The 24,264-nt window shown below is 41.9% G+C and overlaps 1 protein-coding gene across 4 annotated transcripts in view; it reads right to left on the reverse strand.

Annotated features, from left to right (window-relative positions):
* Positions 1–24,264, reverse strand: part of ARHGEF2 (Rho/Rac guanine nucleotide exchange factor 2) — a 918,648-nt gene that overhangs the window by 15,954 nt on the left and 878,430 nt on the right. For all 4 annotated transcript variants that reach the window (XM_053704543.1, XM_053704550.1, XM_053704538.1 and 1 more), the window contains 10 exons: positions 13,865–13,941; positions 13,536–13,705; positions 13,130–13,197; positions 12,830–13,021; positions 11,741–11,860; positions 11,490–11,554; positions 11,270–11,311; positions 11,118–11,168; positions 4,692–5,132; positions 2,578–2,767 (listed from right to left, as the gene is read on the reverse strand). In XM_053704543.1, coding sequence (XP_053560518.1) covers positions 2,578–2,767; positions 4,692–5,132; positions 11,118–11,168; positions 11,270–11,311; positions 11,490–11,554; positions 11,741–11,860; positions 12,830–13,021; positions 13,130–13,197; positions 13,536–13,705; positions 13,865–13,941 — 1,416 coding nt within the window. The remainder of the gene's footprint in view (positions 1–2,577; positions 2,768–4,691; positions 5,133–11,117; positions 11,169–11,269; positions 11,312–11,489; positions 11,555–11,740; positions 11,861–12,829; positions 13,022–13,129; positions 13,198–13,535; positions 13,706–13,864; positions 13,942–24,264) is intronic.

A 24,264-nucleotide genomic window follows, 5' to 3' on the forward strand; every position in this document is an offset into this window, starting at 1 on the left:
CGAACTACATCTAGGTTATGTAACAAACGTTCCTTCTTCGAAACTGGATTCGGACACAGAGAAGGAACAACTATTTCCTGGTTAATATTCCTGTTGGAAACCACCTTTGGAAGAAAACCAGGTTTGGTACGTAAAACTACCTTATCCTTATGGAATACCAGATAGGGTGAAGTACACTGCAAAGCAGACAATTCAGAAACTCTTCTAGCAGAAGAAATAGCAACCAAAAACAGAACTTTCCAAGATAGTAACTTAAAATCTATGGAATGCAAAGGTTCAAACGGAACCCCTTGAAGAACTGAAAGAACTAAGTTTAGACTCCATGGAGGAGTCATAGGTCTGTAGACAGGCTTGATTCTAACTAACCCCTGTACAAACGCTTGTACATCTGGCACGGCTGCCAGACGTTTGTGCAACAAGACAGACAGAGCAGATATCTGTCCTTTTAGAGAACTAGCTGACAAACCTTTATCCAAACCCTCTTGGAGAAAGGAAAGTATCCTAGGAATCCTAATTTTACTCCATGAGTAACCCTTGGATTCGCACCAACAGATATATTTTTGACATATCTTATGGTAAATTTTCCTAGTCACAGGTTTTCTGGCCTGAACCAGAGTATCTATAACAGATTCCGAAAACCCACGCTTAGATAGAATCAAGCGTTCAATTTCCAAGCAGTCAGTTGCAGAGAAACTAGATTTGGATGTTCGAATGGACCTTGTACTACAAGGTCCTGCCTCAAAGGTTGCTTCCATGGTGGAGCCGATGACATATTCACCAGGTCTGCATACCAAGTCCTGCGTGGCCATGCAGGAGCTATTAGAATCACTGAAGCTTTCTCCTGTTTGATCCTGGCTACTAGCCTGGGAAGGAGAGGGAACGGTGGAAACACATAAGCTAGATTGAACGACCAAGCTAACACCACATACTCTTTACCATCCCCGTGGAGATGCTACTTGTTCAGAGCGGCAAAGAGAATGACTGGGGGCGGAGCCAGAGGGGGGCTATATGGACAGCTTTGCTGTGTGCTCTCTTTGCCATTTCCTGTAGGGAATGGGAATATCCCACAAGTAAGGATGAAGCCGTGGACCGGACACAACAATGTAGGAGAAAACTACAATTCAAACACCACATTCACTTTACCCTCCCGAGAGGGACCCTATTGCTTAGAGCCGGCAAAGAGAATGACTGGGGGGTGGAGCTAGAGGGGGAGCTATATGGACAGCTCTGCTGTGTGCTCTCTTTGCCACTTCCTGTTAGGAAGGAGAATATCCCACAAGTAAAGGATGAATCCGTGGACTGGATACACCTTACAAGAGAAATCAATAAATCAGAAATAAGACTTCTCAGGGGAACTACCATTATTGTTAGTTTAATTCAGTTATAAAGTAAATATTTCTAGAGGGGCCAAAAGACATTTATGTACAGCTAGAATGAAAGAAAGGGGTAGCGAAATCATCACATAATTGAAAGACCATTTTAGGGAGAAATATTATAAATTACTTGGTCTAAAGAATTATGTTAGGGTTATAGAAATCTTTAGGTCATTTTATATTTGTTTATTTTAAAATGTGTGATAGTGCGTGTATGTGTGTCTTTGTCCACCAATATAACCACAGGAGTTGTTGTAATCAGCCAGTAAGCATGCAGAATCAATTTTAAAAAAATGTAACTACAATTGTCATAGAAAGAAATACATGTTAAATGTTTAAAGGGACATAAAAGTGCAAAAATGTTTATGCTTTAGAGAATAGCACTATTGCTTAAGTAAATATGGGATTGATCACATTCCCTTTGTGTTCATCCCCTGCAGCTCCAGAGAAGTAGTTTACTACTGGGAGCACATATGGTGAATCAATTACAAGAGGCATATGTGTGCAGCCCCCAATCGGCAGATAGCTCCCAGTAGTGCATTGCTGCTCCTGAGCCTACCTAGGGACGTTTTTCAAAAAAGAATACCAAGAGAACAAAATAAATTGTATAATAGAAGAAAGGAGCACACTATATCGTAGTGTGAGGCGGGCCTCACCATGGGGGGGGCGCTAGAGAATATAAGGGGGAGGTGCAAGAGCAGTGACACGTCACACTATCTTATGGAAATCAGCTGACTTTTGCAAAGCACAGAACAGTTTTTAAGGTGGAATAAGTCAAATAGTGTGGGCGCAGGTGGAAGAAAGGCAATGGGATCAAAATCACCCAGAGACTGTGTTGTGTTGTTTTGATCAGCAAGCACTATGGTTGAGAGCTGTGTGTGAACCCTGGATCGGATGTAATTTCCCCAAATTAAAACTAAAAAAAAGAGAAAACATAAAGTAACATTTATTATGGGAGGGGCTCTATCTTGTAAAAATCAGGAGGAGGCCCACTGCCTAAGACTTTGAAAACCCCTGCTCTATCTGAACCATGACGTTTTGACTTTTATGTCACTTTATGTAAAAAAACGTCAAAACCCAAATTATTTTGGTGCTTAACAGGAGATAGGAAAGAGGTAGATACAAACTGTATGAAGCCGGATTATGTGCAGTTAAAGTGCTTATGTTAGTATCAGGATGGGATTCCCAGTTAGGCGGCACATACCTCGCGTGCTAGATGGTGAGGTTGGTGGACCCCCTCCCTCCTCTTCTGAAGACTCTGTATCTACCGTCTCTGGCAGTCTCTCTAGTGCTGTCAGATCGCTGAGGTCATCTTTCTGGTTATCAACATCTTCATAGAAGGAAATGGTGGGAATTGGGCCATCCAGAGAAGAGAACCTCCGGTCTTGCTGTAGCTATTTATATGACACAAACAGAAAAAAAGAAAAATGGAATGTGAGCATAAAATATGAAGAGAAAATAGAATTTTATACTACCTGTAAATTATTTAGAACATCAAACTAATATTAAATCTAACACTACGGACTGTTATATATATGGAACAACACTTGGGAATTATTATTTCAGATTATTTAAAATTTGGTAAACAATGTAGTATTGAAGTAAGTAAGGCCAATGCTTGGTTGTATAGGCAGAGGTATCTGCAGCAGAAATAGGTTGGTCCACTTTACAGATTGCTAGATAGATTTAATCTTGGGTATTGTGTACAGATCTGGAGGCCATATTTTTAGAATGCTATAAATAAACTTAATCTGTTCAGCTGCAGGCTTCCAATACAGTACATGGTTTAAAAATTAAAATTCAGAAAGACTCAAATACCTAAATATGTACAGCTTAGAAGAGAGAAGCGAAAGAGGAGTGATAGAAACATTTAAGGCTAGATTATAAGTGGAGCACAAAATATCGCTTCGACCAAATCGATATTAGTGCTCAACTTAGTAATACCAGCGTACGCAAATGTGCGCTGGCATTACAATATTGCATGGAAGCTTTGTGCTCACGAGAGAGCACTTACATAGGCTCCAATGAATGCCTCGTTCTCATGTCGTGAGACACAGCTGAGAACCTTGCGCAAATAAGGGGGTAAGTTGCTCAGCGATGGGCAACAAATTTAAATAAATATGTATATAAGCATATAGATATATATTTATTGAGAACACACGGTCTCCATAGACCACAATGTAAAGGTACTTTTCAGAGCTATTTTTTCTAACACTCCACACCCGCCAACTATAACAACATAAAACTGCATTTTGCAGTTTGTTTTTTTAATAAAATTAAAGATACTCATTTTTTTTTTTTAATAAAGCAACACTATATGTAATTTTGGGGCCAATTGGGGGACATTTATAAAATGAACCAAAGCTGATCTCTGGTTAATTTTATGAGTGCTAATTGTTATCTCATGCTCGAGGTAGCAATACTAAGCCACTTGTAATAGCTGATTATTTATTGAGCGCCTGTAAACGGGCGAATTTGACTGTTTACGGGCGCATGATTAATTAGCTCTCCACTTGTAATTTAACCCTTAGTGAATTAAGGGACCTAATAAGGCTGAGGCTAAAAGTATGATCCATGGAATAAACACAGTGGGAGGCTTCAACAATGCCTTGGGTACGCTGAAGGCTATTTTATAATCTAATGAAGCTTATACTTTATAGGAAATATGGGCAGACGTATTGGGACTATAAATTCTTATCTGCCACACAGGTAAAGAGTGGTTGTGTGATACAGCTAACTAAAGAACTATTTTTTTAAATGAAAAAGAAACGGACATGTTTAAAAAGACAATGAAGAAAATGATAGTGTTCTGAAATTGCCCAGTAAGACATCTGGTGTTTACAGATTTCAGAGTAAAAATAAAATTAACCTGGAAATCTGCCCAAAAACAAGAAGAAAAAAAAAGGTTTTATCTTCTAAACAAGCCACAGAATAAAAGATTTTGTTCTTATGCCAGATGAGATCTGGTCACTAAGCATTATGAAAATGCTCCACAATATCTGGTTTATATGCCTATAGGAGAGAGTCTTCAGAATGTTTGCAAAGTTTGGCTTGTGAAGTCTGAAGTGTGCAATTCTGAAAACAACTCAGTATTTTACAGAAAAGGGGGTAAAAATTAATCAATGTTACTATGCATAAACATTTTACATTAAAATCTTTAAGTATTCACTGTTCATTTAAAGTTCAGATCTACGTGAACTGTACTGTTATGAACATTAAACTTGGCTTAGTAAGCTATCTTCTTGTACTCCAGACACACGAGGTCTGGGAAACCAGCGTTTACATTGTCAATATCAGGAGGGTAGCTTCCACAGGTACCTGAGGTGGAGTAAAGGTCTGATACAGGGCATCTCCTGCAGGCAAGCTCCTTCTACGTGGGTCTGTCATCCTTGGTATCCTAATGGCCTCTATTCCTACATTGCTCTTCTCTCTCTGTAGTTGAGCTGTCTGTTTTTTCTCTTCCTCCACCTCTTGTTCCAGCTTAAGCCTAGTCTGCTCGCTTTCTCTGAGCTTGGTTTCCAGCATTCCAGCCTCCTGCGCTCTCTCCTCGCATTGCCTCCTGCACCTGCGAAGTTCTTCCTGAAGTAGGGTGTGCTGGCGCTGGAGAAGGGTCAGTTCTGTGCCTTGCTTGTCTATGCTCTTAGACAGGTGATCAGGTAGGGCTGTATCCCGTGAGTTTGTACGTGAAAGACGCTCTTTCTTTTCACTGCCATCTTGTAGTTGAAGCTCTATCATTGTATCCTGCTGAGCAACCAGGGCCTAGGACACAGATAGCAATAAAATAATACTTTAAAATACCACATTCAATTATGGTTTTACATATTTAATAAACAAACTTTAGTTTCTGCAATAGGTTGAGGCAAATGTAATACTAGAAGGACAAAAATATATCAGAAAACAACTACTTAAAATGTGTATAAGCTATAAGATACTGCATATCATGTATGTTAACACATACTCTTGCTTCAATAAAAAGTGATGAAGTATAGATCAATTTAACTTATTCTAGAGTTCTAGAGGGCAGGCTTGAAGTCATTAAAGAGAGTCTGCAGATACTGCATATACTGATATTGCAAAGGTGCTTAAAACAATGAAATGAAGAATGGGGATCATACCGTATCTTACAGGTTAAAACAGATAAAAAAATAGTTAAAATGTAAAGAGGATAGGACTTGGCGTAAAGTGGTTTGATCTTGGAAAGGCAGCCTGAGAGTGACAGATATATTATAGAGGAGGATAAGAAATCTGACTGAAAAGAGTATAATGGAGTAATTTAGAATGTGGCGTCCGATCTAGAACAGTGTGAGGATGTAATCTGAGAAGGGGTAACCAGGACAATTTCCATAGGAGGGTTTAACGGTTTGATCTGTGAACAGCTGATAGTTTTTTGGGAAAGATGAGTTGTCCAATTTAGAGAAGCATGAGTGATCATAGGTTAGGATTAAGGTAAGAGGTGTGATCATTGTAGAGAACAAGGAATCTAATTAGTGGCAGTTCTTGAACTTAATATTTGGGGGGGGGGGAAAGGCTAATTGGAGGGCTAACAAACGTGGTGAAAAAGATGAAATACACAGAACATGTAATATATGTAGCCCTTTACAGCTCAAGAGGGATGCTACACATACCCACATAGAACCGTCACTGAATCCAATATGCAAGATATAGGATCTTTACAAGGATTAAACATACAGAAGTCTAGTGTTGATTAGAGAATGTAATGGCCTTTAAGTAGAGAGGATGAATATGACCTGTGAACAAGGGAAAGATGTGATTTGTGTGGAGGTGAATAATCTGACCGAGGAGGACTAACAGTCTGAAGTGTGTGAAGGTGAATGAGCTGACTGAGGAAGATGAACAGTCTGATGTGTGTGGAAGTGAATAATCTGACCGAGGAGGACTAACAGTCTGATGTGTGTGGAGGTGAATGAGCTGACTGAGGATGACTAACAGTCTGATGTGTGTGGAGGTGAATGAGCTGACTGAGGAAGATGAACAGTCTGATGTGTGTGGAGGTGAATGAGCTGATTGAGGAAGATGAACAGTCTGATGTGTGTGGAGGTAAATAATCTGACTGAGGAAGAGGAACAGTCTGATGTGTGTGGAGGTGAATAATCTGATTGAGGAAGATGAACAGTCTGATGTGTGTGGAGGTGAATAATCTGATTGAGGAAGATGAACAGTCTGATGTGTGCGGAGGTGAATGAGTTGACTGAGGAAGATGAACAGTCTGATGTGTGTGGAGGTGAAAAATCTGACTGAGGAAGATGAACAGTCTGATGTGTGTGGAGGTGAATAATCTGATTGAGGAAGATGAACAGTCTGATGTGTGCGGAGGTGAATGAGTTGACTGAGGAAGATGAACAGTCTGATGTGTGTGGAGGTGAATAATCTGACTGAGGAAGATGAACAGTCTGATGTGTGTGGAGGTGAATAATCTGACTGAGGAAGATGAACAGTCTGATGTGTGTGGAGGTAAATAATCTGACTGAGGAAGATGAACAGTCTGATGTGTGTGGAGGTGAATAATCTGACCGAGGAGGACTAACAGTCTGATGTGTGTGGAGGTGAATGAGCTGATTGAGGAAGATGAACAGTCTGATGTGTGTGGAGGTGAATAATCTGACCGAGGAAGATGAACAGTCTGATGTGTGTGGAGGTAAATAATCTGACCGAGGAAGATGAACAGTCTGATGTGTGTGGAGGTTAATAATCTGACCGAGGAAGATGAACAGTCTGATGTGTGCGGAGGTGAATAATCTGACTGAGGAAGATGAACAGTCTGATGTGTGTGGAGGTAAATAATCTGACCGAGGAAGATGAACTGTCTGATGTGTGTGGAGGTAAATAATCTAACAGAGGAAGATGAACAGTCTGATGTGTGTGGAGGTGAATAATCTGACCGAGGAAGATGAACAGTCTGATGTGTGTGCAGGTGAATAATCTGACTGAGGAAGATGAACAGTCTGATGTGTGCGGAGGTGAATAATCTGACTGAGGAAGATGAACAGTCTGATGTGTGTGGAGGTGAATAATCTGGCTGAGGAAGATGAACAGTCTGATGTGTGCGGAGGTGAATGAGCTGACTGAGAAAGATGAACAGTCTGATGTGTGCGGAGGTGAATAATCTGACTGAGGAAGATGAACAGTCTGATGTGTGTGGAGGTGAATAATCTGACTGAGGAAGATGAACAGTCTGATGTGTGTGGAGGTAAATAATCTGACTGAGGAAGATGAACAGTCTGATGTGTGTGGAGGTGAATAATCTGATTGAGGAAGATGAACAGTCTGATGTGTGTGGAGCTGAATCATCTGACTGAGGAAGATGAACAGTCTGATGTGTGTGGAGGTAAATAATCTGACTGAGGAAGATGAACAGTCTGATGTGTGTGGAGGTGAATAATCTGACCGAGGAAGATGAACAGTCTGATGTGTGTGGAGGTGAATAATCTGACCGAGGAAGATGAACAGTCTGATGTGTGTGGAGGTTAATAATCTGACCGAAGAAGATGAACAGTCTGATGTGTGTGGAGGTGAATAATCTGATTGAGGAAAATGAACAGTCTGATGTGTGTGGAGCTGAATCATCTGACTGAGGAAGATGAACAGTCTGATGTGTGTGGAGGTAAATAATCTGACTGAGGAAGATGAACAGTCTGATGTGTGTGGAGGTGAATGAGCTGACTGAGGAAGATGAACAGTCTGATGTGTGTGGAGGTAAATAATCTGACCGAGGAAGATAAACAGTCTGATGTGTGTGGAGGTGAATAATCTTACTGAGGAAGATGAACAGTCTGATGTGTGTGGAGGTAAATAATCTGACTGAGGAAGATGAACAGTCTGATGTGTGTGGAGGTGAATAATCTGATTGAGGAAGATGAACAGTCTGATGTGTGTGGAGCTGAATCATCTGACTGAGGAAGATGAACAGTCTGATGTGTGTGGAGGTAAATAATCTGACTGAGGAAGATGAACAGTCTGATGTGTGTGGAGGTGAATGAGCTGACTGAGGAAGATGAACAGTCTGATGTGTGTGGAGGTGAATAATCTGACCGAGGAAGATGAACAGTCTGATGTGTGTGGAGGTTAATAATCTGACCGAAGAAGATGAACAGTCTGATGTGTGTGCAGGTGAATAATCTGACTGAGGAAGATGAACAGTCTGATGTGTGCGGAGGTGAATAATCTGACTGAGGAAGATGAACAGTCTGATGTGTGTGCAGGTGAATAATCTGACTGAGGAAGATGAACAGTCTGATGTGTGCGGAGGTGAATAATCTGACTGAGGAAGATGAACAGTCTGATGTGTGTGGAGGTGAATAATCTGGCTGAGGAAGATGAACAGTCTGATGTGTGCGGAGGTGAATGAGTTGACTGAGGAAGATGAACAGTCTGATGTGTGTGGAGGTGAATAATCTGACTGAGGAAGATGAACAGTCTGATGTGTGTGGAGGTGAATAATCTGACTGAGGAAGATGAACAGTCTGATGTGTGCGGAGGTGAATAATCTGACTGAGGAAGATGAACAGTCTGATGTTTGCGGAGGTGATTAATCTGACTGAGGAAGATGAACAGTCTGATGTGTGCGGAGGTGAATGAGCTGACTGAGGAAGATGAACAGTCTGATGTGTGTGGAGGTAAATAATCTGACCGAGGAAGATGAACAGTCTGATGTGTGTGGAGGTGAATAATCTTACTGAGGAAGATGAACAGTCTGATGTGTGTGGAGGTAAATAATCTGACTGAGGAAGATGAACAGTCTGATGTGTGCGGAGGTGAATGAGCTGACTGAGGAAGATGAAAAGTCTGATGTGTGTGGAGGTGAATAATCTGACCGAGGAGGACTAACAGTCTGATGTGTGTGGAGGTGAATGAGCTGACTGAGGAAGATGAACAGTCTGATGTGTGTGGAGGTGAATAATCTGACTGAGGAAGATGAACAGTCTGATGTGTGTGGAGGTGAATAATCTGACCGAGGAGGACTAACAGTCAGATGTGTGTGGAGGTGAATGAGCTGACTGAGGAAGATGAACAGTCTGATGTGTGCGGAGGTGAATAATCTGACTGAGGAAGATGAACAGTCTGATGTGTGTGGAGGCGAATAATCAGACCGAGGAAGATGAACAGTCTGATGTGTGTGGAGGTGAATAATCTGACTGAGGAAGATGAACAGTCTGATGTGTGTGGAGGTGAATAATCTGGCTGAGGAAGATGAACAGTCTGATATGTGCGGAGGTGAATGAGTTGACTGAGGAAGATGAACAGTCTGATGTGTGTGGAGGTGAATAATCTGACTGAGGAAGATGAACAGTCTGATGTGTGTGGAGGTGAATAATCTGACTGAGGAAGATGAACAGTCTGATGTGTGCGGAGGTGAATAATCTGACTGAGGAAGATGAACAGTCTGATGTTTGCGGAGGTGATTAATCTGACTGAGGAAGATGAACAGTCTGATGTGTGCGGAGGTGAATGAGCTGACTGAGGAAGATGAACAGTCTGATGTGTGTGGAGGTAAATAATCTGACCGAGGAAGATGAACAGTCTGATGTGTGTGGAGGTAAATAATCTGATTGAGGAAGATGAACAGTCTGATGTGTGTGGAGGTAAATAATCTGACCGAGGAAGATGAACAGTCTGATGTGTGTGGAGGTGAATAATCTTACTGAGGAAGATGAACAGTCTGATGTGTGTGGAGGTAAATAATCTGACTGAGGAAGATGAACAGTCTGATGTGTGCGGAGGTGAATGAGCTGACTGAGGAAGATGAACAGTCTGATGTGTGTGGAGGTGAATAATCTGACCGAGGAGGACTAACAGTCTGATGTGTGTGGAGGTGAATGAGCTGACTGAGGAAGATGAACAGTCTGATGTGTGTGGAGGTGAATAATCTGACTGAGGAAGATGAACAGTCTGATGTGTGTGGAGGTGAATAATCTGACCGAGGAGGACTAACAGTCAGATGTGTGTGGAGGTGAATGAGCTGACTGAGGAAGATGAACAGTCTGATGTGTGCGGAGGTGAATAATCTGACTGAGGAAGATGAACAGTCTGATGTGTGTGGAGGTGAATAATCTGACCAAGGAAGATGAACAGTCTGATGTGTGTGGAGGCGAATAATCAGACCGAGGAAGATGAACAGTCTGATGTGTGTGGAGGTGAATAATCTGACTGAGGAAGATGAACAGTCTGATGTGTGTGGAGGTGAATAATCTCACTGAGGAAGATGAACAGTCTGATGTGTGTGGAGGTGAATAATCTAACCGAAGAAGATGAACAGTCTGATGTGTGTGGAGGTGAATGAGCTGACTGAGGAAGATGAACAGTCTGATGTGTGTGGAGGTGAATAATCTGACTGAGGAAGATGAACAGTCTGATGTGTGTGGAGGTGAATGAGCTGACTGAGGAAGATGAACAGTCTGATGTGTGTGGAGGTGAATAATCTGACTGAGGAAGATGAACAGTCTGATGTGTGTGGAGGTGAATAATCTAACTGAAGAAGATGAACAGTCTGATGTGTGTGGAGGTGAATAATCTGACTGAGGAAGATGAACAGTCTGATGTGTGCAGAGGTGAATGAGCTGATCTGGGAGGAGGTGAAGTAATCATCCTTGGGTTGAAGGATCTGACCTGTGAAGCTGTAAAGGATCTCAGAGTAATGGAGATGAGGGACTTGGGGTTGTGGAGAGAGGTCTGGAAAGGGAAGAAGGATCTGACATGGCAGTACCTTACTTGAGAGGGTGTCATTACCTGCAAGCCATGTAGCAAGCTGTATATGCTGACAAGCTTCTGCGCTGCCTCCTGTAAATAAAGGAGACAGAGATATTAGACAAATCACCCAGCAGATGGTGGACGCATGCAGGTGAGCACACAACTCATTATACACATAAAGTACACACTACCTCTTGAGGGCTTTTATGCTGCAACTGATTTCCATTGCGATCCTAAAAAGAGCAGAATCACAGTAAACAAATAAGAAACAGAGACTAACAGATATATGATAAGCTTATTGTAACGTTCTATATATTATATGTTTTGCAGATTATGATGTGGGGTATTCTATTATGTAAAGATACTTTTATCTCTTTGCCTTATGAGATTATTGCATGAGGTTTCTCTCACCTTGTGATTAGTATCTTCTTCTTTGCTCGGCTCCAAAGACCCATTGACGCTGCTTGTGTCCCCATCTGCATGAAGGTAACACATGAACAGATGGTTTAATTAAACAGCAGGCAGAAAACAAGACAGCTTAGTAATATATATAAATATATATATATATATATATATATATATATATATATATTATTTATTTATTTATACACACACACAATACTTATTTAAAGACATTCTGTCATGGTTTGGTGCTCACTCACTTATGGTATCATTGGGCTGGGTATTTACAGTATTGCAAGAGTCAGATGAGTTGTTTTGTTCCGTCCGAGCAAACAGGATCTCTGTTCCTGTCCCCAGAATCAGGTCTTTTAATGCTTCCACTGTAAAGTGAAAAAGAGTTATACAGACAGCTCACTCAATACTTGGTTTCATTTAATAAACATAAACAGTATATAAAATAATTATTTAACATATAATAATTTATCATTAATATAGACACGTGCATGCTCCATAGCCTACCTCTCAGTAAGTTTTCATGGAAAGTTTTAACACACAATACCAAGAGAAAGATAGATGATAGCTTCCATGTACCTTGAAGCAGTCACTTTTTAAATCTTTCTATGATCAGACTTTCTTACAAACTGACCTTAATAATAATAATCTCTGTTATAGTACAGCAAGTCCAGATTCACCCATAACGAGGTCATATGATTTTCTTTTCAGATTTGTTTATACAGTCTGCAGCACTTTCTAATAGTTTTAATTGCATTCAGTGTATTTCCTGTACAATAACATTCATGAAGTAGGAATCTGTATCCAACTAACTTCAATTACATACCAAAAAGAGCAGAATGCATTTATTTTTAAAGGGACATTAAATGCAAAATATTAATGCATTTGAAAGATTTAAATATTTGTGCATGAAAAAGGTTATGTTACAGCTGTTTAAACTGAATTAGAAAAAAAAAAGGAATTGTGTTGAGATTGCTCACTGGGTGATAAAAACGGTTTCCACAGCTCTGTTGGTGGACCACTAAGTGTATCATGACCAAAAAAAAACAACAATTTCCCACAAAAACATGTTTTATAAAAAGCAAAAAAAAAAAAAGATTTAAAACCCCCTTTTATTTTCTTCTCCCCAAGATTTAATTTGACTTTAATTCATCTAAAATGTAGTATCCTTGCTGCCTTTCTGAAGTCATCACAATTTCTCTTATAAAGTCCAATCACTAGCGTCCTCCAAACTCAGCTTAAAAGCCTCAAAATTGTGAATCCATCTTTTCACTTTAGCTTCCCTGTCCTAATGCCCACATAATTCCCAGCACTTCTGTTACTCTTTCTAAACTCACCCTCTTTAATGACTTCATTGATCAGTTTCTCCCCACGGTAGCTGTCTGTTGAGTCTGTCCTGAAGAGGCTGCGGGTGTTCACTGAAAATCCAGAGGATTCCTCACCAACTTGCAGTTGGACCATTTTGGAAAAGAGATTCACTTTTTCTTCCAGGAGCTCAATCACTTCTCTGTCTTTTTGCTGGATGACCTCTGGGTTAAAAACATGACAATCTTGGGTAAATAGACCTTTCATGGGGCACATCTTAAGTTCTAACAAATGTTTATAGGGATGGTAAAGAGTATCACGGAGATGCAAACCTTTTAGCTTCCTCTGTTTGGTCTCCACTTCAGTCTCAATCAATGGAAAATCCTCTCTTTTGGGACATCTAAAATGTAACATTGTGGCATGACAAGTCATTGCAGAAAAAACTGAAGCAGAACAGCTTACATCAATTTCTCCCAAAACTGGCAAAAATATTAGTGATCAGGTACAAATTTTATCTTGCTCATCTTACTACTGCACAATACTGCTCAAAGCCTCCTGTAGTTTCTTTTTAGAGTGACCTATGATCATTCATGGATTCATGATTCACTGCTTCCAAGACTGATCATGGACAGCCTATAATTTATTTAGTTGATGGATTATTGTTGTTGCAGGAGGTAAAAGATATGTTTTATTTTAATGCGCAGTTAAGCCTCCCTCTGAGTATACGTTGTTACTTACACTTGGACTGACTGTGCAATGATCTTCATCCATGTGTTACGTTCCTCTTTGGAGGCAGCGTGCACCTCGTACATCTCTGGGGGCTTTGCACTTATCAGAAACATGCCCTTCTCTTGGTTTGCAATGTCACGGACAATCAGATTCTGCAAGGAGATCACTGCTGGCTTGTCCTGTAAATACAGGAAAATAGGCACTGTGAACCACGCGAGGCAATGAGTCATTCAGATCAACCATAGTGCACAACCATTACATAGAACTGCCTTGTCTGCTTGTTCAGATTAAACTTGACAACTAAATGGTTCTTAACTGATTTAACTATAAATTCTCACCAGTGTGGGGAAGAAGTACTTCTGGTCCTTTTCTTGGAGAAGGATCAGGACATCAGTCATTAATAGCATCAGGATATCTGTGAAAGAAATTAAATATTACCTAATGTTCAGTAATAAATTGCATATATATCAGGATCATCCCCGTTCGATTCACCGGAACAGATTCACCGGAACAGATTCTACAGTCTCTAGTTCATATATCATTCTAGGAAGCCCATTCACTAATATATAGAGCTTAGATGACCCATAAAGGAGAGGAAGAAGTGATAGAAACTTTCAAGTATATTAATGAATTCAGTAAAGATGAGGATAAAATAATTTTTCACAAAAAGAGCAAGGGGTCTTAAACTCAAATTGGAGGGTGGAAAATTCTGAAAAGTAGCTCTTTACAGAAAGGGAGGTTAATTTCCAGTTGTGGAAATAAGGACAAGCTCTGTAAGGTAATTCAAAACACCAGAGATATGCATAGAGTTATTGTAAGAATAAATTAAAGGGACATTAAACCCTCTAACTTTTGTGTAAAAAACATAAATTATGCTTACCTGATAATTTAATTTCCATCTGTGGGAATTAAGAACCTGGCCACCAGGAGGAGGCAAAGACACCCCAGCCAAAGGCTTAAATACCTTCCCCACTCCCCTCATCCCCCAGTCATTCTGCCAAGGAACAGTAGGAGAAATATCAGGGTATAAATGGTGCCAGAAGAACAATACTTAATTTAGGTCCACCCACCAGAGAAACGGGCGGGAGCAGTTGACTCTCCTCCCTCAGATGGAAATTAAATTATCAGGTAAGCATAATTTATGTTTTCCATCTTAATGGGAGGAGTCCACTGTCCACTTCCATCTTAATGGGAGGAGTCCACTGTCCACTTCCATCTTAATGGGAGGAGTCCACTGCTTCATTCATTACTTGTGGGAACAAATAACCAAGCTCTAGAGGACACTGAATGAAAAAAACGGGAGAGTAAAAAGAGACGGACCCTAAACTGAGGGCACCACAGCCTGCAGAACCTTTCTGCCAAAAGCTGCTTCTGCCGAAGCAAAAACATCAAACTGGTAAAATTTTGTAAAAGTATGTAAGGAGGACCAAGTAGCTGCCTTACAAATCTGCTCCCTAGAAGCCTCGTTCTTAAAGGCCCAAGAAGAGGCCACAGCCCTAGTTGAGTGAGCCGTAATCTTCTGAGTAGGTTTATGTCCCGCTGTCTCATAGGCCAAACGAATAATGTTTCTCAACCAAAAAGCCAGTGAAGTGGAAGAGGCCCTCTGCCCCCTGCGCTTCCCTGAATACACAACAAATAAAGACGAAGTCTGTCTGAAGTCCTTCGTGGCCTGAAGATAAAACTTCAATGCCCGAACCACATCCAAGTTATGAAGTTACCTTCCCTGAGATGAAGAAGGGTTAGGACACTAGGAAGGAACTACTATTTCCTGATTGATTGACACAATCTTAGGGAGAAACCCCAATCCAGTGCGAAGAACAGCCTTATCAGCGTGAAAAACCAAGTTAGGTGGCTCACATTGCAAAGCCGCTAAATCAGAAACTCTGCGAGCTGATGCGATAGCCAGTAGGAATAGAACCTTCCAGGAAAGAATCTTAATGTCAAGTGAATGCATAGGCTCAAACGGAGCCCTCTGCAAAATATTAAGAACCAAGTTTAAGCTCCAAGGAGGAGCCGAATTTCTAAAGACAGGTCTGATCCTAACCAGAGCCTGAACAAAGGACTGAATATCAGGAAGCTCCGCATGCTTCTTGTGTAACAGCACCGATTAAGCCGAAATTTGTCCCTTTAAGGAACTGGCAGCAAGACCTTTGTCCAGACCATCCTGGAGAAAAGCCAGAATCTTGGATACCCTAACCTTGTGCCAGGGATATCCACGTTCCTTACACCAGGATAAGTAGGTCCTCCACACATTATGATAGATGCGACGAATGACCGGTTTCCTGGCCTGTATGAGAGTATCGATCACTCTCTCAGAAAAACCTCTCTTGGCCAAGACTAGGCGTTCAATCCCCACGCAGTCAGCCTCAGAGAATCGAGATTTTGGTGTAGAAAGGGATCCTGAACCAGCAGATCTCTGCGACAGGGTAACCTCCAAGGAGGAGACGATGACATCCCCACCAGATCCGCAAACCACGTCCTCCGCGGCCACAACGGAGCAATCAGAATGGTCGAAGCATGCTCCTGTTTTATGCGGGCCACCACTTGAGGAAGGAGTGGCAACGCTGGAAAAATGTAAATTGGGTTGAACTCCCAAGGCCCAGCCAAGGTGTGCCTGGGGGTCCCTGGACCGCGACCAGTATCTGGGTAGCTTGAAGTTGAGTCTGAATACCATGAGATCTATCTCCGGCGTCCCCCATCTGTTGCAGATCTCCGCAAACACCTCGGGATGGAGAGACCATTCCCAGGATGAAAACGATTGTCTGCTGAGAAAATCCGCTTCCCAGTTGTCCCCACCCAGAATGTGGATCGCTGAGAGCGAACAGTTGTGGGTCTCTGCCCATTCTAGAATCCGAGATACTTCCCTCATGGCTAGGGAGCTTCTCGTTCCCCCTGATGGTTTATGTAAGCCACCGAGGTAATGTTGTCCGACTTGAATCTGATGAATCGGGACAACCTCAGGTGGGGCCAAGCCCTCATAGCATTGAATATCGCTCAAAGTTCCAGAATATTTATTGGCAAAGTCGACTTCTCTCGAGTCCACCTGCCCTGTGCCCTTCTGGCACCCCATCCTGATAGACTTGTGGCCGTGGACACAATCTCCCAGGATGGTCTCAAGAAGGATGTCCCCTGGGAAAGCTGTGCCGGGCAGGCCCACCAAGAGAGGGATTCCCTCACTCGACCGTCCAGATAAATCTGTTGGGATAGATCTGAGTGATCGCCGTTCCACTGTCTCAACATGCATAACTGAAGAGGTCTGAGATGGAACCTGGCGAATGGAATGACATCTATGCTGGATACCATGAGCCCAATCACCTCCATACACCTGGCCACAGATGTCCTTGAGGAGGGCTGAAGGGAAAGACAGTTGGGCGCAATCTTGGAATGTCTCTGATCTGTCAAGAATATCTTCATGGATATGGAATCTATTATCGTACCCAGGAATTCCACCCTGTTGCTGGGGACCAGAGAACTCTTTCTTTCATTTATCTTCCATCCATGGGATCGAAGGAGAAGAAGAAGAGCCCTTGAGAGATCCTCGGCGAGACTGCAGGATGGAGCCTGTACCAGGATATCGTCCAAATAAGGAGCCACTGCAATACCTCTGGCTTTCGCAACCGCGAGCAACGCTCCCAGAACGAATGGTAAGTTCACAAACTGGTAGTGTTGGTCAAGAAATGCGAATCTTAGGAATTTGAAGTGGTCCTTGTAGATTGGCACGTGAAGGTAAGCATCCTTCAGGTCTATTGGCATCATAAACTCTCCTTCTTGAACTAGGGGCAGAATCGATCTGATCATCTCCATTTTAAATGATGGGAATGACAGAAACTTGTTTAGGCACTTTAGGTACAGAATTGGACGAAACGTGCCCTCCTTCTTTCGAACCACGAAAAGGTTTGAATAATACCCCAGACCTCTTTCTGCTAGAGGGACTGGGGCGATAACTCCGAGAGAGGAGAGATCCCTCACGCAACCTAGGAAGGCGTCTCTCTTCTCTGGTCTAGAAGATAAGTTTGACAGGAGGAATCTGCCTCTGGGCGGATGAGTCTTGATTCTTATCCTGTAGCCCTGGGCTATGACCACCAGAACCCAAGGGATCTGAACGTCTCTTATCCAAGCATCCGTAAAAAGAGATAGTCTGCCCCCAACATGATCCAGAGACAGATTGGGGGCCGCCCATTCATGACGATTTTGTCTCGGCCGGCTTCTTACTCTGCTTGGACTTGTTCCAAGAGTGAGCTGGTTTACAAGATCCCTTGGACTGCTCGGTTTTCACGGCAGGCTGCTGGCGTTGAGACTTGTCCAAACAAAAGGGACGAAAAGTAGACCCCTTAGGCTTATTCTTCTTATCCTGCAGTAGGAAAGCACCCTTGACCCCGGTGACCGTGGATATGATGGAATCCAGACCTGGACCAAGAGAACCTTCCCCTGAAACGGCAGGGAAAGTAATCTAGACTTGGAAGTCATGTCCGCAGACCACGACTTTAACCACAGAGCCCTATGGGCCAGAACAGAAAAACCTGATGTCTTGGCATTCAGGCAAATAATCTGCATATTTGCATCGCAGATGAACGAATGAGCTACCCTTAAGACCTTAATTCGTTCCTGTTTCTCTTTGCGTGGAATCTCCACCTCGACCATAGCTGACAGAGCGTCACACCAATATGTAGCAGCTCCAGCTACCGCAGCGACTGCAGCTGCCGGTTGAAAAACAAACCCTGTGAGTTGGAACATCTTCCTTAGCATGGACTCCAATTTTTTATCCATGTGCTCCTTGAATGAAGAACTATCCTCAGTGGGATAGTCGTACGCATAAGGAGCGTGGAAATAGCACCATCCACCTTAGGATTGGCCCCCCACAGTTCGAGCTGAGAGTCCGGAACGGGGAACAGCTTTTTAAAACAAGTAGAAGGGGAAAATGATGAGCCAAGTTTCTCCCATTCATTCTTAATATTAGCCATTTTGACAGGAACCGGGAAGGTCTGTGGTACCACCCTGTCCTTGTAAACCCTATCTAGTTAGGGATTGAAGGTTCCTCCTGCAGTTGTGACTCCGGAACCTCTAACGTAGCTAGGACCTCTTTTAGCAGGAAGCGTAAATGCTCCATCTTAAATTTAAAATCTGGCTCCTCCGCAGATGTAAGCTTAGATGTCGCTGATTCTGACCCAGAAAGAGCGTCCTCCGAAGATTCAGAGTCACCTTCATCAGCGGATAATATGTCAGAGACATCCAGATGACCCCTGGAATGGATAGCTATGATTCACCTTTTGCTTGCACATAGCAGGGCGTGGTAAGGCATTGAAGGCCGCAGAAACTGCCGCCTTTAACTGTTCAGCGAATTCTGGCGGCCAAAAGGCCCCTCCCGTGGGAGGATTAGTATCGGCCTGGGGAGCTGCATGTGCAATCGGAGATGAATGTAGGGAACGCACCTCGCGGGACGGAGAACTCTCAGAAGTGGACGGCTCAGTTGAACCAAATATCTTGTTCTTTTTAGATATTGCAATCTTATCAACGCATGTGGAACAGAGTTGAGCAGGCAGATCAACCGGGTCTCCTCACAATAGACACAGTTATTAGGTTTAATTAAAGAGGGAGTACCCTCTAACATATCAGAGTCCTCCATAGATTGCGCCTTTATTACAGACTAGATATAAATTAAATGGCACCTTTATACCCAATGTCCGGGGCACTCACCACCTCCTATGACCCGGATCACAGAGAAAACGCTTAGTCTCCTGCAACCACCGGTCAAGAAAGAGGAAGTTGAAGAGGCCACACCCGGTCATATGGAGTGTCATGCAGGACCGCCCCTGCACTAAAGAGAGAACGTGACAAAAAAAAAAAAAAAAAAAAGGCAGCGCCATATCTCCCAAACCCCCCCCAACTGTTCGCACATTGACAGAGCCTCATCTCACACATGTCGCAGCATCAAACACAATAAACAGACAATATTGTGCACAACCCCCCCCCCCCCCCTGTTCAATAACCTCCATTCCTGGGGTATTAACCCTTGGATTCTATACAGATAAAAGGAGACACACTGTGACCCTGTCTTCTTACGTTATCATATATGTATAAATGAAACAATCTTCCCAGAATCTATGCCGTGGAACAGGAACATGGCCTTTCAAGTGTGACAGGTTAGTAACATTGCTCCTGACATGAACTTGAGAGCAGAAAGCAGGCAGCGAAACACGGCAACGCTGATTGCTTATGGAGCTGTTAATATGAGTTGGGATGGTTTCGCAGAAATACTCTCCCTGCATCTCCGGAGTTTAACTTTCACCCATGCTCTTACTGAGAGGCTGACAGGACTACTTAAAACTCCAGTCCCATTGTGAAGAGTACTACCTCCATAAGAGACTACTGCAAATCTTCCGACACTTCTCTGCCAACCTCCTGTGACGAAAGCCAAAGAATGACTGGGGGATGAGGGGAGTGGGGGAGGTATTTAAGCCTTTGGCTGGGGTGTTTTTGCCTCCTCCTGGTGGTCAGGTTCTTAATTCCCAAAAGTAATGAATGAAGCAGTGGACTCTCCTCCCATTAAGATTGAAATTGTGCTTTTCCCACGCTCCATAGACAGGCAAAAAAAGCAAAATCCGTAATGTAGGTTTTCAAAATGCAGCAACTTGCCTAAGCAAGCTGTCTGATTTGCAGGTTATGTAATTGCTTTTTGGTCTCTCTAGGGAGTGTGAAGCAAACACATATTTACACAAAAGCAAGGGGTGTTTAATGCCCTTTTAAAGGGACAGTCTACTTGAAAATTATTATTGTTTAAAAAAAACAAAAAACCTTTATTACCCGTACCCCAGTTTTGCACATCAGTGCTGGTTCTTGTATAGCCATTATCATTCTCCACTAGAGTGAGCACAATATTATGTTATCTTTATGGCACACATGAACTAGCAGTGTCTGGCTGTTGTGTAAGATTTTAAAATAAAATAAAATGCACTGAGATAAGGGGCGGCCAGCAGGGGTTTATAACAGGCAAACTCAGAGGTTATAAAGTATATTAATATAGCAATGCTGGTTATGCAATGCTAGGGAATGGGTAGTAAAGGCGTCTATCTTTTTAAACAATAAAAAAATCAAGTAGACTTTACACTTCAGAAGAAAATAAGGGCACAATCTATGCGCCTACTGATTGGTATCTGCGCCGGTATTGCAAGTTGTGCGGTGATTCTAAAATGCTTGCGTTCCAGCCTATACCAACACAATCCATTCCGCCATCTGAGAGCAGTAGTAATGAGTTTTGGGCAACAAAAATGCTTCACAAAACTCATAACTAAAATGTTACAATGTACACTTACACCCATAAACTACATATTAACCCGCACTCCTGCATCGCAAACACTAATTAAAACTTAATAACCCCTAATCTGCCACTCCCGACATCCCCGCTACTAATAAGTTATTAACCCCTATTCCCCCACACCCCAACATCGCTGACACTATAATAAAGCTATTAACCCCTATTCCACCGCTCCCCGTTATCGCCGCTAGTAAATAAATTTATTAACCCCTAAACCTCTGGCCTCCCACATCACAGTCACTAAATAAAGCTATTAACCCCTAAACCCTAATCAAATTTAAAAAAACACCCAAAAAAAGTAAAAAAAAAAAAAACAACCTAACACTAACCCCCGACGATCCAGTTACAGTTTCTCAAGTCCGGACATTCTGGCGGCGAGAAGTCTTCATCCAGGCGGTGAGGTCTTCATCCATCCAGATGGCGTCTTCTATCTTCATCCCGGCAGTGTCTTCTATCTTTATCCCGGGGGTGCAGAGCGTGTCTATCCTTGAAGACATCCGGCGCAGAGCGTCCTCTTTAAACGGTCACCAATGTACACTGAATCTTCAAATTGGCTGATTTCAACAGCCAATAGAATTTCAGTAGCTCTCATCCTATTGGCTGATTTGAATTTCAAAAATCAAATCAGCCAATAGGAATGCAAGGGACGCCATTTTGAAAAGGCTCCCTTGCATTGAAGATCCAGTGTACAGCGGTGACCGCATGAAGAGGACGCTCCGCGCCGCCAGGATGAAGATAGAAGACACCGCCAGGATGAAGATAGAAGATGCCGTCTGGATGAAGATAGAAGACGCCACCTGGATGGATGAAGACCTCGCAGCCTGGATGAAGACTTCTCGCCGCCTGGATGTCTGGACTTCAGAAACTGTAAGTGGATCGTCGGGGGTTAGTGTTAGTTTTTTTTTTTAGATTAGGGTTTGGGCTTTAGGTAAAAGAGCTAAATGCCCTTTTCAGTGCAATGAAAAAGAGCTGAATGCCCTTTTAAGGGCAATGCCCATACAAATGCCCTTTTCAGGGCAATGGGTAGCTTAGGTTTTTGTTAGAGTTAGTTTTTTTTATTTTGGGGGGTTGGTTGGGTGGTGGGTTTTACTGTTAGGGGGTCTTTGTATTATTTACAGGGAAAAGAGCTGATTTCTTTAGGGCAATGCCCTACAAAAGCCCTTTAAAGGGCTATTGGTAGTTTATTGTAAGCTAGGAGGTGTTTTTATTTGGGGGGGCTTTTTTATTTTTATAGGGCTATTACATTAGGTGTAATTGTTTTTATTTTTGATAATTTCGTTTGTTATTTTTTGCAATTTAGTATTTTTTGTAATTTTAGACTTAAAGGGACATGAAACCCAAATTTTTTCTTTCATGATTTAGAAAGAGCATACAATTATAAACAACTTTCTAATTTATTTCTAGTATCTATTTTGCTCCATTCTCTTGATATTCTTTGCTGAAAAGCATATCTAGATATGCTTAGTAGCTGCTGATTGGTAGCTGCACATAGATGCCTCGTGTGATTGGTTCACAGTGTGCATCGCTATTTCTTCATTAAAGTATATATATCTAAAGAATGAAGCAAATTAGGTAATAGAAGTAAATTAGAATGTTGTTTAAAATTATATTCTCTACCTTAATCATGAAAGAAAATGTTTGGGTATAGTGTCCCTTTAAATCTTTTTAGTAGTGTTAGTTTTTTTATGTTTAATTTAGTTTATTTAATTGGTAGTTATTTTAATTTTAGTATAATAGTTATGTTAGGTTAATTGTTAGTTTAAACTTAGGTTCTTTTAATTTCACAGGTAAGTTTTTATTTATTTTAAGATAGGGATAGTTTAATTTTAATATAAAGTTATTTTTTTTAGGTTTAGGGGTTAATAGTTGAATTTAGTTTTTTTGCGATGTGGGGGGCTGGCGGTTTAAGGGTTAATAGGTTTATTTAGTGGTGGAGATGTGGGAGATCAGAGGTTTAGGGGTTAATAACTTTTATAAGTGGCGGCGATATCAGGGGCGGCAGATTAGGGGTTAATAGCTTTATTATAGTGGTGGCGATGTCGGGGAGCGGCGGAATAGGAGTTAATAACTTTTATTAGTGGCGGTGATGTCGGGAGCGGCAGATTAGGGGTTAATAACCTTATTTCAGTGTTGGCAATGTCGGGGCAGCAGATTAGGGGTGTTTAGACTTGGGGTTTATGTTAGGATGTTAGGTTTAAACGTAACTTTTTTTTCCCCATAGACATCAATAGGGTTGCGTTACGGCGATCGCCATTCCGCAGTCCAGGTGTTAGTTTTTTTTCTAACACTCTCTCCCCATTGATGTATATGGGGAAAGCGTGCACGAGAACATATTCTCAGCCCTTGGATTTTGTGCGGTATGGAGCTTATCGCGACCATATCGCACGTACAAGGAGGCTTTTCTGAAACTTGTAATGGCAGCGCTATGGAGGGTAAAATAACGCAACTTTTGTTGCGTTCATTTTGCACCCTCTATAGTGCAAAACTTGTAATCTAGATGTATGTTATTCATTTGCAAGAGCACTAGATGGCAGCAGTGTTCAATGTGATACAGTGCTGCAGATATGTGCAGGTTACCCGCCTAGGTATCCTATTCAACAAAGAACCTTTTTTTTAAAAAAAATATTGTGTTCTGTCTGAATCCTGAAAGAAAACATTTGGGATTCATTTCCCTTTAAGGATTTGTTGCTAGTACTAAATGTTAAAGGGACATTGTACTAGCATAGAAAGAGCAAAGCATTGAAGGGTATCTTGTATATCGCCTATGTTTTTAGCACTGTGGAATCTGTTGGCGCTGTACAAATACCTGATAATAATAAAGGGAATAATCTACTGCTAACACTGAAAAGGGGCTAATATACAATAGCAAAAAAACTCATTTGTAAACACTGTTAATGCAGCTGAATTAAAGTGAATATAAATTTTGATGCTAAAGTGCCCAGTTTTTAAAAATTTGAATAAAAACAGGGGCAATTTAATTCATTAAAATTTACATTTCACTCGTGTTGTGAAAAAAAACTTACCTTTTAATCTTGACAGCCGCTCCAGCTTCCTCCACCCGTCGCAAAGCCTCTTCCTGGGTTTAAAATGAGGAATCCGGCTTCCTCCAATCACAGCGTTGAATCCGACACTGATTCCCCCAGGGGGGAAGCCGTGATTGGAGGATGACCGATCCATCATTTTTGACGTCAGAAATGGCTTGCGACGACCGAATGAAATGTAAATTTTGATGAATTAAAGTGCCCCTGTTTTTAATCGAATTTTTAAAAACCGGGCACTTTAGCATCAAAATTTACATTACCTTTAATGTTAGTTTTACTCCCTTTCTTCTAAGGTGCAGGATAACTACATGAAGAAAATGCACACTAGACTGTACCTTTAATGAACTTTTAAAAATGCCATGTACAAGTTTTGCAAATTTGGAGT

This window comes from Bombina bombina, chromosome 1 (assembly GCF_027579735.1).
Source record: "Bombina bombina isolate aBomBom1 chromosome 1, aBomBom1.pri, whole genome shotgun sequence".
Classification (NCBI taxonomy): Eukaryota; Metazoa; Chordata; class Amphibia; order Anura; family Bombinatoridae; genus Bombina; species Bombina bombina.